The sequence below is a fragment of the Vidua macroura genome, chromosome 21 (genome assembly GCF_024509145.1).
Source record: "Vidua macroura isolate BioBank_ID:100142 chromosome 21, ASM2450914v1, whole genome shotgun sequence".
NCBI lineage: Eukaryota > Metazoa > Chordata > Aves > Passeriformes > Viduidae > Vidua > Vidua macroura.
The window spans coordinates 7,731,604-7,750,963 of NC_071591.1; the positions used below are offsets into that span (position 1 = coordinate 7,731,604).

At 50.6% G+C, this 19,360-nt stretch overlaps 1 protein-coding gene across 1 annotated transcript in view; it reads left to right on the forward strand.

Annotated features, from left to right (window-relative positions):
• The window catches only part of ASTN2 (astrotactin 2), a 320,188-nt gene that overhangs the window by 93,703 nt on the left and 207,125 nt on the right, over positions 1 to 19,360 (forward strand). The window contains exons 4-5 of the mRNA XM_053996162.1: positions 2,847 to 2,996; positions 11,130 to 11,237. Of these exons, the coding sequence (XP_053852137.1) occupies positions 2,847 to 2,996; positions 11,130 to 11,237 (258 nt within the window). The remainder of the gene's footprint in view (positions 1 to 2,846; positions 2,997 to 11,129; positions 11,238 to 19,360) is intronic.

Consider the following 19,360-nt stretch of genomic DNA (forward strand, 5'->3'; position numbering starts at 1 on the left):
CTGAAGGCATGGTCCCCTCCTCCTCCCTCTGTGCTCTCCTGCTGGCCTCCTTTTGGTAAATAAGCCTCAGCTGTGCAAGCCACTCCAGAGCTCCCTGCTCCACCTCCACAAGTCCTGTATCACACAGCCCCAAGGTCTGGGTAACTCTCCATCTCTTCAGGGGAGGCCCTGCCACACACTCTGCTGGGCAAGGGAGCTGCAGGGTCAGGCTTCCCCCCATGAACATGGCAATGGGAGGCTGAGCCACCCCAGTGCTGCCACAGCATCCTTCCCTGGCACCTCAGGGGGGATATGTGCTGTGGGGATGGGACTGGATGCTCTTTGGAGACCTTTCCCTGCTCTGGATATATTTTTTTCCTGATGTGATGCTGCCTGCTGGGGCATCTGGCACTGCAGGATTCAGCTGTGCCTGCCACAAATGTTGGGGGCTTTGGGGAGCTCTGTCCCTGATCTGTGGCTCCTGGGGGAGCCTGGCACTGGAAAATGCAAAGACATTACACAGCTGGTCCCTTAGCTCCCTCCCTTTCTGGAGCTTTCCAAAATGGTTCCCACTGCTGCCACTTAACTCAGGCAGGGGGTTTGATCCCTGTTTCTCTGTTGCCTGGGTAGATGCTCTCCCTCTGTCTCCCAGCACAGCAGCACTGGCTTGAGGGATCCCCTCCCGAGCCACTCTGGTTCTCCCTCTCCCAACGGCCCTGGCAGAGTTCAGAACCATCTCTGCAGCCCAGAGGGGTACAAAAGCACCCTGGGGAGGCTGAGGACATTACCTCACCACCTGTGGGTGTTACAGCATACACCACATTTGAGAGTATCATCATACAATTTCAGAAAGCTTCAACCCATACACAGTAACACCTTACCACACCAAAAGGCTTTAAGTGCCCACCCTCCTTGTTCTTTAGCCCAACCTTTTATACCCTCACGCTCATGCATTGCCCCTGTGTGCCCTCTGCTCCCTTTGGTGGTTGCTCAGCACACCTGGGCACTCCATGGCTCATTGCTGTCAGTGCTGCTCACCTGCTTTTCACAGCTGGGCCCGCTGGGGATGGGGCTGGGCCACAGCCCCACTGCCAGTGACCACAAACCGTGTGTCACACACAGCCCCACCGCCAGTGACCACACACCGTGTGTCACACACAGCCCCACCGCCAGTGACCACACACCGTGTGTCACACACAGCCCCACTGCCAGTGACCACACACCGTGTGTCACACACAGCCCCACTGCCAGTGACCACACACCGTGTGTCACACACAGCCCCACTGCCAGTGACCACACACCGTGTGTGACACACAGCCCCATCCCAGTGACCACACACCGTGTGTCACACACAGCCCCACCGCCAGTGACCACACACCGTGTGCCACACACAGCCCCACTGCCAGTGACCACACACCGTGTGTCGCACACAGCCCCACTGCCAGTGACCACACACCGTGTGTCACACACAGCCCCATCCCAGTGACCACACACCGTGTGCCTACATGTGGGATTTAGGAAGAAGGAAGGGAACCTGCTTCTGGTGTGGCACTGGGTGCTGAGGGCTCTCTGCTCCCCACAGCATGGCTGGATGTTGGACAGTCTGCTGCAGACTCCGTGTTTAGGTGAAATCCTTGTCTAGAATTCCAAATGCCTCATCCTGCATGGCCAGCTTCTGTTCCAACTCTAAATTCCCTGCACCACACTGGGAAGGGAATTGGTGTCCGTGGTGCAAAGCAGTTCAGCACCCTGAGCTTTCCGAGTGCCTGAAGAGCATCATACACATCTGATGTCTCTGGATGCAGGAGATGTGATGGGCTAATACATCATAACTCCTGGCAGGCTGGGAGCTCCAGGTTGCTCACTTATCCTTTCTCCAAGTGGGATATGTGGTGGCTCTAGGACCTGGCATCCCTCCCTGCCATCTCGACATAGCCATGCTGAGGGCAGGGGGAGCTTCTGGAGCTCATGGAGGGGACTTTGTGACTCTGGAGATTGAGATAGGAGAGTGGTTATATTCTGCTAATGAGTTTATTTAAGGAGCTGACAGAGGCCAAACCTGTGTTGAACCTGGGAGACCTCTGTGTCCTGCAGGACAGGCCTTTTGATCCCAAATTTCATCTTTGCTTTTTGTGAGTGGTTTCAAGATTTCCTGTTGCTGCCCTTTGTGAAGGTGGAGAGCTTCATCAGAAGTTCTGGGAAATTTTTTTGGCATTACTGAGTTGAGGATGTGTGAGAGCAAGGAGAGGAGTTGCTTAGATATCAGCATGATGTGACACGTGCCATGGGGCATTGCAGGAACTTGTTTCCTGACCTCAGGTGCTGCATCCCAGCAGGTGAGTGCAGCCTCTGGGAGACCCTAAGGAATCCTGCTGCAGCTCAGAGCATTCCTGGACCAGCTGCTCTTTTCCTGACTCCCACCCCAGCCCTCCCAATAATCCCAAACTTGCCTGTTGGGGAGTTCTTGCTGCTCTAAAAGACTGCCAAGGTTGGGGTACAATTCTGAGCTTCTGGTGTAGAGTTAAGCCTGACCCAAAGCCAGCTCAGTGCCCTGTATGATTTGAACGTTTCAGGCTGGATAAAGGCATGACACTTCCAAGTGCACATCGGGGAGAGGCAAGGAATAATCCAAAATGCTGGAAAGCAGTGTGGAACACACAATTTCTGTAAACTCCCAATTTTTAGTATGGGTGGCTGTGGTAAGATCTGAAACGTGCGGGATGGGTCCCTGCGGGTGAAGTCAGAGGTTCTTGGCAGAGCTCCTGCCAAGACTGAAATCCGGCTTACACAAGGAAAGGTTTTCCTGGGCAGTGGGGACATGGTGGCCCAGCTGTTTTGTAACCACAGGCCCTTTGCTGGTGTTGCAGCTGCCGAGGTGACGCAGGAGACGGTGGAGTCGCTGATGCAGAAGTTCAAGGAGAGCTTCCGCACCAACACGCCCATCGAGATCGGGCAGCTGCAGCCCGCGCTGCGCAGCACCTCCGTGGGCAGACGGAAACGCCGCAGCCGGCCCCGAGGTACGTGGCCACGGTGCCTTAGGATTTGAGCTTTTATATTTTACAAATCCTGTACTGCATTTGTGTGTAAATCTAAACTCCCTATGAAATGTTTGTCGCGCTACGACACAAAATAACTCACATGTTCACGCTAGATGCAAAAGAGGGAAAAGAGAGGAAGTTTATTCCTGACCTCGCAATATATAGAATTCCAAAAGTGGCAGTGGATTGGAGGGTGAAATTGCCACCTCTCCAACCACACTGGTCAAACCAACAGTCCATCAATTCTCTCCTGCCACAAAGAAGAATGCAAAACAATCATTATTTACATGAACAGTGTGAGAAACTCCAGTAGAAATATATAAACATCAGAAGGCATAGAGAACTTTTAAAAGAACTTTAAAACTTTCAAAAGAACAGGGCGACAAGTGTTAGTTTACTGTCTTCACATTTTGGTCAGACAAAGCAATCCTGTTAAGCCTGAGAACCTGTAGAGGCGGCCAACTGGGGGTCTGATGGCTCAACCTGGACACCTCAACCTTCCCAGAGAGAGATCCCACAAGAGACAACTTTCTGGGAGTCTCAGGCAGTCCTTCAGCTGCCGGGTAACCTCAGCAAGGGGCAGAGAGCTCAGCTCCTCACAGTGATTTCAGCTCTGCCTTGTGAGGTGTACCCTGGCCAACACAGGGATAAAGAGACAGGAGCACGGAATAGCTGTTCCACAGAGGTAGCCTTTATTCCAGCACCCTGTGAAGGATGCCAGTGATATCAGCTCCCTCCTGAACAGGGCAGAAACCTGAGTTTTTATGGGCAAAAGCAGGGGTGGTACAAAGGGGAAAAACCAATCGGTCCCAACAAATCTACATGGGGTTCCAAAGCATGCTGGGAACTCACCATGCCCCTGGAGCATTGCTCAGTCCGTGAGAGTTTGAGAAGAACTTAGCCCATTCAAGGGATACCTCTCCAAGGGAGAGGGCTGGCATGTCCATCAGTCTCCACAAGAACCAAGGGCACCCTCTATCTCAGAGCACAAAAAATATAAACAAAAAGGAATTGTGGGTATATTGGGGGTAAATGACTTCATTACCTGAAGCTGTAATTGGAGAATTAACCCCTGATATGCAAATAGACCAAACTTATTTCTGTCTGAAAAAAATCATGACCATTGTCCAGCTTGGGTGCAGCCTCTGGGAGGCTTTGACTGCCCAAGGTCTATCTACTGAAGGCCTTTAATAAATACCTACTTTTATTGTCTTAATGTTGTCTCACCTCTGTTCTAAGTAGCCACTCCAAGGCATCAGCCATGGCCAGAGGAGCTTGGCTGGGGAGGAAGGTGGGAACCTCCTCACCCTCACTGCTGAGCGTGGGGACACCAGAGCTCCTCTGTGGTGGGGTGAGAGAGGGACAAACCCCACATAGCATCCTCTGGGTGGGCTGGTGGAGGTGCTTGTGAGTTGTGTCACATCGTGTCCCCTCCAAGGGATCCTGCTGCAAGCCCAGAGTCCCTGTCAGCTGCACACAATGAAACAGTTTCTTGACAGGCTTTAGTTTCATGAAGGGGTGAAATTCATTTTGGCTGTCACTCACATCATTGGGACATCTCTTCTTTCTGCTTTCCCTGTGCTTGGGGGCTTTAGGAGCTGCAAAGACAGCGGGAGCACAGCATTCATGGATCTAAAGGCTGTACCACACAAAAGGCTGTGCCAAGGGTTTGGGTCCAGTTCTCCATCTCTGGAGGAGGAGGAGATAACAGATCCCTTCAGGGATGCTGGGGATGAAGGTCCCTTGGCTATGATTTGCCCAGTGCGCTGAGGGTCTTTGTGTCAGCTCTGGGAGCTGGGAAGGCAATACTTTCCTTTCTGTTTAGTGTTAGTTTTGTTTTTCATTTATTTATGAGTCTGAAATGTGATCATTTATTCCTGATATGTTTTCCTGTGATACAGGCCTGGAGAGGGCTTTTTTTTATTATAGCTCTGTCCATAAATTATTTATTTAGTGTAAAGAAAATGTTCTGACTCTTTAACTGGTTTAAATTATTTGGTTTGTTTTCTAGTAGTTATTCAAATACGTGTCTCTGGATTTTAGTGTGGGTGCTCTGAGGTCCATGGGGACTGTCAGGGAAAGTTTCCCTGTTTCCCTGCTCCAGCCTCTTTTTTTTTGTTTTTGTTTTTGTTTGTTTGTTTGTTTTGTTTTGTTTTTGGTGTGTTTTTATTTCATTTTAGAACTGGAGGTAAGAGGCTTTTTGGTCACTAATGGAACAAGTCAGTTAATCCTTGCAGCTGAGCTTAGGAGGAGACACAGTGCCCAGCTGCAGGCAGAGCCTCTGGCTGAGTGGGAGCAGAGGGTGGCCCTGAGCCAGCCTGGCTTGTCCCCAGTCTCTGGAGACACCCCCACCCAATTTTCTACCTCCCTAGGGTTCCTCTGCCTATTAGTGACCATGGGAAAGTCAGTGACAAAAGCACCCTTGGTGTCTCTCCGTCTCTCCCCCCTAGTTTCCTCAGTTTGAGAAAATGCGATTGCTTTGTACCCAGAGTCTGTGAGGGATGAGGAACCTGAGGCAGAACGAACCCCACAGGCTTCAGGAGGGGACTCTGACTCCCAGTGTCCCCAACCACGGGGATCCCTCACCATCACACCCTAAAAAAGAGATTTTAAGCTCTCAGTCCTCAGAAATCCCCAAGAAGCCAGGTAGTCCCAATGTCTCCAGTTGAGATCTCGCTCTGCACAGCCCCATCCCATCCATCCTCTTTCCCTCTTAATTTAAATATCGTTTTGCTTGTAGAGGTGGTGGCTGGGTGCTGTTGCTGAGCTATCCATGCCTTTCCCTGCCCATTCCCTGGCTTCTTGTGCTGGAGGTTTTGTTTTTACAGCCTGTGGTTACCTGTGCCTCCGGCAGGCAAGTGGCTGGAGTGCAAACAGCCCTTCAGGGTAAAGGATGATACCACAAGTCGGGATGTTTACATTTTCCATCCAGTTGCAAACATAAACCCTTTGCCTCATTAATCCATTGCAATCCATGAGAGTTGTTTTTTCCTCCCCCTAAATGAAATTGTCCATTTGGGATGCATTCATTTCCTCGTAACGGCATCGTGACAGTTCCGCTGATGGAGTTTGCATCCAACTTTGTTTCTGGGTAGTGACAAGTCAGCCTGATGGATGCATGTGTGTAATTATTTTCTTGTGGTTTGATTTAATTAATGTTTAACCTCATCAAAGCCCTACAGCTGGAGCACTCTCCCTGCAGGAGATGCACGCAGCAGAAGGATTTCCCCCTCTATGGAAAGGCTCTGAAAGGGTTTCTGAGTGCTACTCCTTCAGAAGGATGGGATAAACCATCCAAACCTGATCCCCAGCCCAAGGGAAACAAATCTGGGATAAACTTTGCCTTGCTTTACTTCCCTGCTCTGAGTGTGCATAAGCTGCTGCCCATTGCTCCTCATTAAATCTGAATTTGCCCTGAGTGTTTCCAGCAGCTCTGGGAAAGGTGCTGTTTTCCCTAGTAAATTGACTTTAAAAAACACCACCAGACCACACCACCCTCTCTATTTACAGTGCCATATAACTTTATTTTGTCTAATGACTCTTTCATACAACCTTTCTCCCTAAACACTTCTGTGGAGTGAAGCACATTCAGAGCTTATAAATAATTGAGGGAGAGCGAGGATGGAGAGAGCCGAGGGTGGGAGGGGTGGGCTGGAAGGAAGAGGTCTCTGCTGGGGGCTGGCAGACCTGGAGGGAGGGATGCTGCATTCCAGGGCGTTTATTGATCCTGAAATGCCGCCCCAGAGCATCCCAACCTGGCTGCCCCAGAAGCGGGAAGCGATGCCCTGGGGAGAGGCAGCAGGGCCGGGGCTGAGGCTGTGGGTTTGGCTGATGGCCCGTGCTGTGTGCCCAGCCCCGGGGCCGGCAGGTGGCCTTGGGGTGGCTGCTGTGCGCAGAGAGGGGGTCTGGTGCCCTCTCCTGGGGCAGGGCTTTAAAAACACTCTGGATTTGGGAAGAAATAACCCATAATGGTCCTTCTCCTGAGACACGATGTGCTCTTCATCAGCATGTGCTGCCTGCTGGCACTGCACTTCTTGTGGTTTGGAGGTCTTGGCTGTGCCCTGAGTTAGCCAAAGCTCCCTGAGGGAGGAGAGCTGATGCTCAGCTGGGCTCATCCACGGTCCCTGCTTTTGCCAGGACACCTCTGCTTTCACCCTGCCCTGTCTGACTGTCCTGTGGTGCCTGCAGAGCACCACATTTTGCTGGTGAGACTTTTCTGGAGCTTACCTGGGAGCTTTCACCTCACCTGAGTCATAATATCGTGTCCAGCTCTTTGAGTTGGTCCTTGGTGAAAATAAAACCCTTCAGGCTGTGCAAGGGCTGCTGACTGGGATCAGCATGATCCCAGTTGTTCACAGTGGAAGCCCATGGCACTGTCACCTGGTTGCTGCACCTCCTGCACTGGTGGGATGTTTTGGGTAGAGACAGAAGGAAGAGGGAAGATTGGTGAGGAGGAAGAGTTCTCCTCAGCTGTATGTGAAGCCAGTGTGTGTGTACATACCCCTGCCACAGGGTGCTTTGTTTTAAAGTGTTTTTTTCCTTTATACTTTTATGGTTTTGGGGTTGACTGGGTAAGTTTCAAAAGAAAATGTTTGTGTATTTTTGTTTTCCTCCTTAAATCTGTATCTAATTTACCTTTGTCTAACCACACTTGGGTTTTTTTTTTTTTTTGTTTTTTGTTTTTTTTTTCCAATTTTCTGGTGCTCTTTTCAGGGTTAAATTAATTAAACTGAAAATTTCCATGTAGCTAATTGCATTGCCCTGCCAGCTCTTAGTGCATGGACTTTGCTGCTGTGCTGGGGAGGGCATTCCTCACCCTGTTTTTACTGGGAAGCCTGAGAACAGAGGGCCTTGTTGAACCCCAGAAGGCAATGTTGCATGGGGTGAGTGAGCATAGAATGAGGTGAACCCAACTTGGTTGATGAGGGAAGTTGTGGGTCTTGAATTCTGTGGTATGTACAGGGATTTGCCCTTTTTCTGGAGGAAAAGGATGCAGAGAATTCTTCTTCCATTGATAGTGGCTGCAGGGCAGGGAGATCACAAAGATGTCACCCAAGATGGCACCGCTGGGGAAAAAACTGAGCTTCCACTTCTATTATAACATCCAACTTTGCAGGATTAAGTAGCTGAGGTCAGCTTGGCCTCAGATAGGAGTTATCCAAACAGCTACTGTTACTTATTTCTTTATTTTAACTCAGTTTTGATTCCTTTTACATCTATAGCTATTTCCCTGAGATGTTCTATGACCTCCTGGATTCAGGGAAAGGATTAAAAATGTCATGTGTGTTCTTTATTTCCTCTTTAAAGACAAAAATCTCACTTTTAAAAATATACACGTGGCTTTGGCTAACGAAAAGTCATTGGGGGTAACTCTGGTTCCTGAATTTTATTTCCTTATCCCCACTCTGCATTAACGTAACTGTCTTTAATTACACCATAACGAGGTGTTTGCCTTGGCACCCCGCCTTGCTCCCCACTAAATTAATGCTGCACTCAGAACAAGTGCCCTGCCCTGGCGCCTGCCTGAGCTGAGATCTATTTGAAGGGATTAACAAGCTTGTAAATCTGCAAACAGGATTAGAAACAAGAGCATCTTCCTTGAGCTTCCCTTCCCCATCTGCCTCCTGCCCCACTGCCTGCTGAACAAGCTGGGCAGGAGATGAGGGGTTGGGTGAGGAAGGGGAGCTTTGTTTTTTCTCCAGTCTCAAAGCAGGAGTAAACTGGGTGTAAAGAGGGTGTATGTCCCTGTGAGAGTTGCTGGAGAGAGATGCCAGTGCATTACTGATACCCAGCACTTCAAAATTGCCATTTTCCTGTTCTCTGTCTTTTAAGCATCTTATTCCAGTTTGTAACCAATTGCAGTGATTAGGATCTTTTACTTTTCTGATACTGGGTGGTTTTCTCCCTGTTTTTGAAGGAAAGGGAATGCTGACCAGGCAGAACTGCTTGGCTTTACCTCGATGCTGTCCTTGTTCATCAGTAATTGCTCGTGGGTGCTCTCTGCCGTGAGCATCCTTGGTCCCACCATGAACATCCTCAGCCCCATGCCCTGGTGAGCAGCCTGGGACCAAGGCTGGTAATGGACCTAGAAGAGGAGGTATTGCCCCAGTTGTAAATGTCTCATTGGGCTAATTTGGTCAGATTTTGGGGCCAGTTAAACATGAAATCATGTTCATGGCAGGAGTACTTGAGGATTAGTGTCCCTGTGTTCTCCAGGTTGCCACAACTGGGCTCTGAGATCCTCAAAACCACCACCAAGATGTGGTCCAGCATCCTTGATGGCACGGAGGTGTAAAAGCACGTCCCTGGCAGGCGTGTGTGTGCCCCAGGCTCGTGTTGCCAGGCTGACCTCTGGCACTGCGTGTTGGGTCAGAGGAGACGTTTCCGCTGCGGGCTGGGGACCTGCGCCGGGTCTCACAACTCCTGTATTTATACATCCTGCTCAGTGCTGGGTAATCAGAAAATGCAATATCGCTGTCACCAGCTCTCTGAAGACGTCCAGCCTGAGTAATTTAACATGTCAGCTCCATCCATCACGGAGACGCAGCCGGCACACAAACGCAGAGTGGCCGGAGGGGGCTGGGCCGGTGGCTGGCAGAGCAGCTGCTGCGTGTGCCTGGTCACCTCGAGGGGTGTGACAGCACAGAGAGCACCACGTCGCTGCCTCTGTCCACCCCAGCCATCTGCCTGTGCAAAAGGGGCCAGCTCTGGTGCATGGGAAGGTGACAGAGGGATGTGCATGTCCTACCTGCACAGGCAGCATCCAGGTCCCTCTGCCAGGCTGGGGCAATGGCTGTGCTGAGCTCTCAGCAGTGGGGGGATTCTCACTGCTCAGTGAAAAGGGGATTTGCAGCAGGGCTGCAGCCCTGGCTGGTTGCCCAAGGGCCTGCGTTAGAAGCCCAGGTTAATTAAGATTTTCCTCACTCATGCAAATAAGCCTTAGGTCTTACCACTCTGTGTGCCTTTCAAACCCCTTGGTGCGGGTGTATCATGGCAGTGGATGATTTTTGTGGTGTTTGTGGCTGAAGAGGGGTTGATGATGGTCATGGTTTGGGATCTTTAAACCCCCCCAGCCCCTGCCAAGCACTAAATGCTGCCGTGTGCAAGCACTGACCCTTCCTGCTGCTTCCAGGAGGAAAGGAGCCAGCAGAGCCCCTTCCTGCCCTGCTGCTGAGACTGCCCTGGAGGGCACTGCTCGGCCAGCTCAGGGCATGGCCAGGGCAGGAGCCACGTGCCGAGCTCCTGATGTCTCTCTGGCTCCTGCCAGCCACCTCTCATCGCCGTGATTAAGGATTTCAGAGGGCAGAAGGCACCGCTCATTTTCTGTTCTCCTGCCAAGAAATGGGGAAATTGTGCTGCTGCCTAGAATAAAAGATTTTTTAAAAACAGTAAAATATTTTAATGGCAGTTTAAAGGGCCACTGTCAACCCCCAGAGGCCTCTTTGCTTTAAGCTCTGCAAAGATTGAAGAACTTCTGCCAATTAGAGTCTGTGGTGCTTTTTAAGCATCCATTGCTTCTTGGTGGGTCTGAGGATGAAGCCAGCTGGGCTCCTGCTGCATCCCACACCATACCTGGAGAGGAGCAGGCCGGGTGAACCATGGGCCAGCCCTGCTCTTGTCAGTCCTGACTGCTGCTGTCACAGCAAACTGGGGGAGCAGATGGGCCAAACTGGGTGCTGAGGAGCAGGAAGGACCCTCAGGGGGGTCTTAGGTGCTCCCCAAGGGCTGTATTCCCCCTGTACCATTTGTCCTTGCTGGGTTTGCTAAAATTCACTGCATTTCACCATGCAGGTGTCCTTGGGGAGAGCAGCTGCCACACTCAGGGGTTTTCTTTGTAAGTCCCTTGAAATACATTTGTGTTTTTATTGCTGAGGGTAGAAAGTGTCTGCTTATAATCACATCACTATAGGCACTGTGGGGCTTTGATTTTTGATGAAATCATGAGTGGTAAAAGTTCCTGATCACTACTGCAATCAGAACCCAAGCAAAGGACCTTAGCAAGGAGTGGGGGTTGCTGGCCAAATCCTCAGCTCTGCTGAGGAGCTCCCGGCTCCACCTGCTCCTGAGCATCCCAGCTGCCAGGGCTGATTTTTTCCTCTCTATTGCCTGCAGGTGGGATCGGGTTTGGACGTGCCAAAGGCAACTCTGGCTCAGAGGCAGACGATGAAACGCAGCTCACCTTCTACACAGAGCAGTATCGGAGCCGGAGGCGAAGCAAAGGTACAAAAGGACGCTGTGACTGCACACTGGTGTCAGGGAAAAGAAACGCTTGAGCACCTTGACTGGCCCATGGGTGATGGTGTCTGATACTGCCCGAGTCTAAAGGACAGCCACACCAGTCTGTGGTGGTAAGCACATCCCAAGATGTGCTGTTTGTGTGATGCAGCACCGTGCAGGAGCCGTAAATCCCATTCCACAGTGATGTTGCTGAGGTTCTGGGTTTCTTTGGTGGTTTCTAATATCAGTTACCTTCCACATGCCCTGGCACTTCCCCAAAGCTGCACCAGTGGGGAGTGGTTGTGTCTGTCCTTGTCCTGGCACCAGTGCAGCTGTCAGGGATGGTTTCCCTGGCAATTCCTTGCTCCAAACTCCTGGTTTCTGCCCTTTATTTCCCATGCAAAACATTCATTGGATGAAAATTTCCCAGCCTTCCTCTTGGCACAAAGGCAATTAAAAAGAACACATTCAAAATGAGGGTTGGGGCAGGGATTTGTAGACCCAAGTCCTTTTAGGCTCTTTTGTGAGTTGGAGGAGCCAAGAAACTGAAATATCATCTGGAGTTTGAAATCAGTGTCCACATTTCCTCTCGTCACATCACACCGGATCGGTTTTGTCCGGGACTCTCAGCCTGAGCCTTTTGGTGGAGGAGAGGACGAGTTTTGCTGCTGCTGCTGCTACCGGGTTTGAAAAATCACTGTCGGGAAATAACTCCGTTGGGAAGCAATTTAAAAATCGCACAGTGGGTCTGCTCCCTCCATTTGTTTTGTGCAGGGAGCCGGGCCTCGGCAGAGCGCGGCAGCCAGATAGATGCCGGTGCCCACCGCAGCAGCACGCGGCCCCATTTGTTTCCATGATGAGCCATTCCCATAAACGCTTCCAGTGTGTTTATTTGAATGTGAAATTGCCTCAACACCTCTGATCAGCTCGATGGTTGTACACGGGAATAAGCTCATGCATGCACAGGGGTGTGCTGCAGTTGTTCCTGTTCAAAGGCTGGGCCTGCAATTTTACGTGTTTGGGGTTGTTTGTATTTTTTTTTTTTGTTTTGTTTTGTTTTTTTTTTAATTATTCTTTTCCATGTGTTTTAGAAGCAAGAGAAATCATCACCATGTTTAAAATGAGCTTCTGATGAAAAGGATGAGAGGATTAATGAATTCCTTACCTGTTGTGATACAAACACAACTGTGTTCAGGGGAAAATGATAAAATCAGAATCTCAGAATGGTTTGGGTTGAAAGGGACCTTAAAATCAGCTTGTTTCATCCGCTGCCATAGCCAAGGACATCTTCCACTATGCCAGGCTGCTCCAAGCCCCGTCTAACCTGGCCTTGGACAATTCCAGGGATCCAGGTGCAGCCACAGCTTCTCTGTGCAACTTGTGCTAGGGCGTCCCCACCCTCATAGTCAAGATTTTTTTCCCAATAAGCTTGAGCCTAAACTTTCTTCTAACCCTGCCCTCTGTCAGTTTGAAGTCATTTGCCCTTGTCCTGTCATTCCAACTCCTTCTCCAGAGTCCATCTCCAGCTCCCTTCAGGTACTGGAAGGCTGCAGTTATTCACCCCTAAGCCTTCTCTTCTCCAGGCTGAACAATCCCAACTCTCTCAGCTTTTCCTCATGGGAAAGATGTTCCACTCCTCGGATCATCTTTGTGCCTGTGTGACAGGAGGAGGGAAGTGGTTATGTTGCAAACAGGGACAAAAGAAAGTGTCCTAAAACACTGCTAATTCAGGGATCAAATTTCCCAGGTGCTGGAGTAGCTTTTGCAGTGGCTTATTCAGGAATACTGGGCAGGCTGTGATAGGCTTGGGTACTTTGGAAAAGTCACTGAAGTTTGGGGTTTTTTCAGCTTCCACTAGGGAAAGGGGTGATAGGGCACAGGGAAGGTATGGAAAACTGTGTTTTAATGAGAGGCAGATAAATCTTTGTGAGGCTGCCTTGATGCCATTCCCCTTGAGGTCGACTGCTCTGTAAGTCTCTTGAAAAAGGCTCATACTGGATGTCGGGTACAAAGATATTTTTATTGACGTCTATGTTGGTTTTTGGTTGTTGGTTTTAGCTTCCTTGTAGGGCAAATATAAAGGAACAGATGAATGGGAAGAATTCCTTTCTTTCCCTGTGAATAAGCTGTTGTTCACCTGGGCAGCTTTGATGGCTGGGTTTGAAGGGAATTCAGGAGGCAGAGCTGCCTCGCGCCGTCGCACAGGGCTGCCTGTTAGATCTGCCTTAGTGTTTGAGCAATGCTGTGAGAACTTGGTTTGTTCGTGTTCACTGGGGGCTAACTGAGGGAATTGTCTTGCATAAAGTCCCCATTGTACTTCCCCTCCTGTCTAGATAAATTTGGCCATCGCTGCATCCTTGAAAGGAATTTTCCATTATCCTTTCATTGACTCTCCTCTCCCTCATGGAAGCAAAGCAATAGCGTAGTGGGAAGTCGTAGTACCGAACTCATAATTACAAGTTCAGCCAAGATCCATAATTGGACGGGATTGTAACTCTAATAGAGAAGGATGCATCGTCAGATACAGTTAATTCTTACAATGATGTTCCCCTATCGATTTCGCCAGGCTTGCGTGTCATTGCAGGTGCCTTTGGATAGTTATCAGGTCCAAGGAGAGGGATTCCTTGGGGTTTCTCTCCTCGGATAAGATTTTGTAGGATTGAGCCTAATTATTTGCACTGTCAAGGCATTGATCCCAGATGATGCGATGGGAAGTTTCCACTTAGGAGGTCTGCAGGTTTGCTTTTATTTGAGCTTGGTTAAGTGGCCTCCTGTGTCTCCTGGAGAAGGAGGACAGCAGGTTCTCTAGTGCTTTGGCAAGGCAGATTAGAGAGACATTCCCACAGGACAATATTCAGTAAGGGAGAGTTTGTTCTGGTAGCTCAGGAGCAGCAGACCCACTGGTACCTGGTTTTCAGTGCAGGAATACATGGAGATGTAAGAGGCAGCACCTTCTGTGGTCACAGCATGCTGCACCACTCACCTTCCCAGCCTCTAGGGCTGTGGGATGCCCTTACACTGATGTTACCATGCCTTAGGAAAGGCTCCAGAGAAATTACAGGGGAGAAGAGTGTAAGGAATAAAGCAGAGGAGATCTTCCCCTGAAGTCTTGGTCTTTGCTGTTGGGCTCAGCCCCATCTCTGGGATTTGAGCTGGGAGAGGCACTGTTGGCTTATGCCAAAAAGTGCTCTGTTCACACCCAAATCCTCAGTGAGACACCCCTTCTCTTCACCACAGTCCCCTGCCTGTGCCCACACCAGCTCCGCACTCTCCACCTCTCTTTGACACATCAGGGTGAGCTCTGCTCTAATAGCATGCAGTCTCAAGGGAGCTGGAATTCAGATTGCTTTTCCAAGTGAAAGAAGTCCTGAGAGAGGCTGTCAGGCTGTGCACAGCTCTGTGCTCAGAGGCTGAAGTGACCCTCAGCTGGGACCAGGGATGGCTGGTTTGGTCCTTCTTGCTGACTCTCAGCACTGACTTCTCGAGGATTTCCAGAAATCAAATTTTCTTGCAACCTATTTGCAACAGGTTTGTGCATTGCAAGGCTCTGCTTGCTGTGGGGGCTGGCTTCCCTTTCCCATTCCCATTCCCCTGGGAGTACCAGGAACTGTGGGACCTTCTTTGCATTCCGGCTGTGGTGCACAGATGGCTCTTGTCTCCAGGGCTGTCGGTCATCACAACTTCCACCAGCACTAAAGTCGCTGTGAGAGAGAACCTGACAGTGTTGTAAGGATGTGAATCCACATCCCCCGCTGGCCAGCAGGGCGATATCAAAGCTTTGATGCTTCAGGGTGGGATGTGTTCAGTCAGGTTCCACTCTGAGTTCCAGAGGAAAATATTAGTAGCAAAAATCCCCCTAAAGCAAGGAGGCAGAGCCCTGTGCACAAACTCCACTCCTGCTCCATCCCTCCTGCTCTGGGGTGGGGTTTGCCTTGTGCCCAGCAAAATAGATTCAGCTTCAGGTCTGACTGTGCAGCCTCGAGTTCCCCTGGTCACAGGCAGCACCTGCCTGATGATGAAATCAAATAGTGAAAGGTGTGGGGGAAGCAGCAGATACTCCAAGGCTGTATCAGCTCCCTGCCCATCTCATTGAGGATTCCGTGAGTATAATGAGCCCCTCCTTGCTGGAGGCAAGGTTCCTGTACCTCCCTCTGCTTTCTCAGGCCACAGATCAGCTGCTCTGTAGCACAGAAATGTGCAGCAGATGCTGTTCAGCTTCCTGGGTTGGGGGAAACTGAGGCAGGGAAAGTGATGATGTTGTATGGAGAACCTGTGAGGGGCTGAGCTATCCCAAGCCCGTTTGTCTTGGAGACCCACAGACTCTCTGTCCTCCCCTGCACTCTAGTCTGAGCCTCTGTGACCTGCTGGGAGCCCCTGTGTCTGAGCCCCTGGGACCTGCCAGGAGGTCCCCACAGCTGCTGCCAGAGCCCTGAGTCTGGGGCTGATGTCACTGCCCAGCAAGCAGAGATCAGGTACAGAGCTGCTGGAAACCCAGACACAAAGTGTGGTGTGCAAAGGCAAAGGGATGCTTTTGTTCCTGTGCTGGTTGAGGTGTGCTGGAGGGCACCCAGCACAGTGTCCACCCACCTGGGGTGTCTCATGGAGTGTCCTCAGCTGGCTGCTGCTCCTCAAGCTGTCTCTGGTATCTGCTTGAGCTTGAGCTGCACCACCCTGAGCCTGCTCCCCCACGCTTGGGTCTGGGATTGCTTCACCCTCCTGGCATCTCCTGTTGAAAGAAGAAGGGGGAAAACATCCCCCTCTGTTTTCCTGCACAGCTCTTGTTCCAGCTCCCCAGCACCCCAGGGAAGGGAGGGCATGGCTTTGGGATGCTCCTCAGCTGAGGTCTCTGTGAACAAGGCACCTGGCTGTTTCCGTAGCACGCGGTGATGGTTTTGACAAATTAGCAGAGTTCAATTATGTACCTTGGATTGGTGTCAGCCCCGTGTGCGTGTGTGCTGGGCTGGCTGGCGGAGCCTTCTGAGGGCTGTTAGAGAAACGAGAAGCTGAGCTTTGATCTGCCTCTGTATTTGGTGTTTAAAACAAGGCCTTTTATAAGGGAATATTAGGTATTCGGAGACTACTACATATGAGGAAGCTTCGCTTTGATCCTCTCCCATCTCCAGAGGCAGCAGGCACTTATTATTTCATGGGGAACTAAACGAGGTGCAGAATGAAATTTGGGTACTGTTCTCTTTGCTGGTGCCTCTGGCCTCGCTGGAGCTGAGTCAATGCTGCAGGTAGGACATCACTCCACTCTTCTGTACTCCTCAGGGAATTGCCTCCTTGCTGTGCCTTAGGCTTGACTCGCCTTCAAACTGGGGGAGATGCTGTTGGCAACCAAGTGGGAGACAAAAGGTGATAAAGCAAACATGTCAATTTGGGCTACTTCCTGGAGCATGAAGGAAGGAATGACAGATTGGGTCTGTCTGTCTGGTGCTGTCTGTCTGTCCTTGGGGATGCTTCTCCCTTCCTGGCAGCCCTGTGTCCATCCCCTCCTTGTGTGGTCAGCCCATGGCACGGACAGGTTAGGATTCCTCAGGAAGGGACACAGAACCTTTAGGATTCCTCAGGAAGGGACACAGAACCTTTAGGATTCCTCAGGAAGGGACACACAGGGAAGCTGCTCCCTGCAGGGAGAGACAGACAGGTCAGCCTGGGTGGTGCACACCCAGCTGGTTCATGGCACATGGAGCTGTGCTGCTCTTTGTGAGGCCAGGTAAGAGCACCCCAGAGGGGACACCGCAGCTCCCATGTGGCCTGCAGATCCCCAAATCTCAGGAATGAGTTGCCTTCGTGATACAAATCTTGTCTTTATGCCCCAGAGCACCAAGGTCCCTCCCTCCCTGCAGGCTGCACCCTGGCACCACAGCCATGCTCACACTGTGATGTCCAGGGCAGTGTGACAGTGGGGCGTGCTGCTCATTCCCAGCCATTCTCTGCTCTCCGTCATGGATGCTGCTTTTCCAGCTAGTGAACAAGTGTGGTGCTTTTTCATGATGGCTTATTTTGCCTGCAGAGCAATGAGGCACTGCAACAGCCCATAAAACCCATTCCAAGTCCCTCTCCATCCCTGCTGGACGCCGGCTGTGCAGGGAAGCTGGGCTGGGGTTGCTCCAGCTGCCTCTTTGCTCCCTTCATGGCTGGTGGCTGCAGGTGTGGGGGTGCACTCACGCTCCTGCCCGTGCCAGGGGTCCTGAGCTGCTGGGAGAGGGGCTGCTGCTGGAAGCTGGAGCTGGCAGCACCAGGGGCTGCAGGTAAACGCTGGTGGAGCTGCGGTGGCCGCAGGCACTTTAACTTCCCTGGACTGCACTGGAGATAAAGGCTTTTACATCTGTTCCTGGAGGCAGTGCGGGTCTTCCTATTTATTTATTTATTTTCCGGTTGTATCTGATACAGCCTCAGCGAGTAATTGAGTGTTTGAGAGTGAAAAATTATCTCTCCGGCTTGGCCCTTATCTTGACAGCAAAGCAGCACTTTTAATTTAATTTTGTTCAGAGCATGTGGGTAACAAATTTCACTAATCGCTCTGCTGTCGCCCTCCGCATGGTAACGAGCCTCTTGTTTCCCAGGAAGCTGAACATAAACACGGAGCGGGATGCGGGCGGGAGGAGGGCGAGGGCTGGTGCCGCTCGGAAAATGAAGATGCTTTTCGTTGTGGATTCCTGTGGCACAATGGATTTGTCTCCTGGCTGCAGCAGGAAAGGGAGCAGAGGGTGGTGGATGTCACATTTGTTCCTGTGTGATGCTTGGCTGTGGGGGAAACTGAGGCACGGAGGGATGTGCCCCAGCCCTGGGGAGCTGTTGTAGAGCAGAGATTTGTACTCTCATCCTGTTCTGTCAGTTTGCATCTATTCCAGAAATAATGGATGGAGGCAAAAGATGGTTTGGGACTTTTTTTCTTTTTTTTTTTTTTTTTTTTTTTTTTTTTGAGACTGCAGCCCCATTCTCTGATCCCAGCTCAGTCTGCAAGGTGACAGTGGGACAGTGGGGCAGTGTGGTGAAGGTCCAGCCACGATGAGCAACTTGAGTCCTTCGACATCTCTTGCCACCAGCCCCTGGAACAACTCCTGCCAGGTCCTGAGCCCTCCCTGCCACCCTGGCCTCTATCACTGCTCTCCTCCTGGTTTCTAAAATCAATTCACCTGTCTGACCAGCCCTTCACTTGCTGAGCACAATCCTCCCTGGGCTGTGACTCAACACAAACTATTTCATAGATAATGATTACTTTTTTTTCCCCTTTCTCCTGTAGGAATAATGTTTTTGCTACACTGTATTGAAAATTGCATTCCCTTCTCCTTAAAATGAAGCTTTCTACTCAGATTTGCCTTTGTGCTTGTATATTGTAAAATTGGGACTCATTTGGAGAGTAAAACAAAAAAAGATCAGGCCTTAATTCCAGGAGAAGTGCTTTCATTGATTTTCATGAAAGAAAATTCCAGTGCAGGCAATATCTAGCTTTAAATATGTAGCTGTTTCTTTAATGTGATTTTATCTCAACCAATTCAGCACTGAGAACATGAAAGCAAAACTGACTTCATTGATTTTAATTGTCCCTGCCCAGAGAAATGCAAAAAAATATAACAGTGCCAGGAGAGCAAATTGAGTTTGCACAAAATCTTCCCTCCTTTGCCGTGCCAGAAGGTCTAAGATGTGTGGGCAGGAGAATCTGCTCGTGGTGACCCTGGTGCTGATGGGGCTGGTGGATCAGCATCTCAGCCTGTGCCACTTTGGTCATCTGTATTTCCCCCTCTCCTCAGCTGCTCATTCCTTGCCCAGCCTTCAAGGCTTTGCCTTTGCCCCCTTCCTCCTCTTGGCTGGAATTTGCTGGCGAGGTCTCCCTGCCAGCTGCAGCACAGTGCCTTAGAGCAAAGGGGGAGCACCACCAACAGCTGTATAATTAGGAAACAAATACATTTATTCAGTACATAAGGCTTTATAACTCCAGGAGCACCTGAAGAGCCGAGGCTCAGGCTGCTGGAGGAGCACAAGAGCTCACTGGGAGCTCAGTCAATGAGCCCTTGACCTTGCTATGGGCTCCAGCAGCCCAACCCCAACCTTCCCACATTGCCCAAGCCACCCCTTGGCATCCTCCCCTCCTGACCCACAGCCCAGCGCTGCCTTTTCTG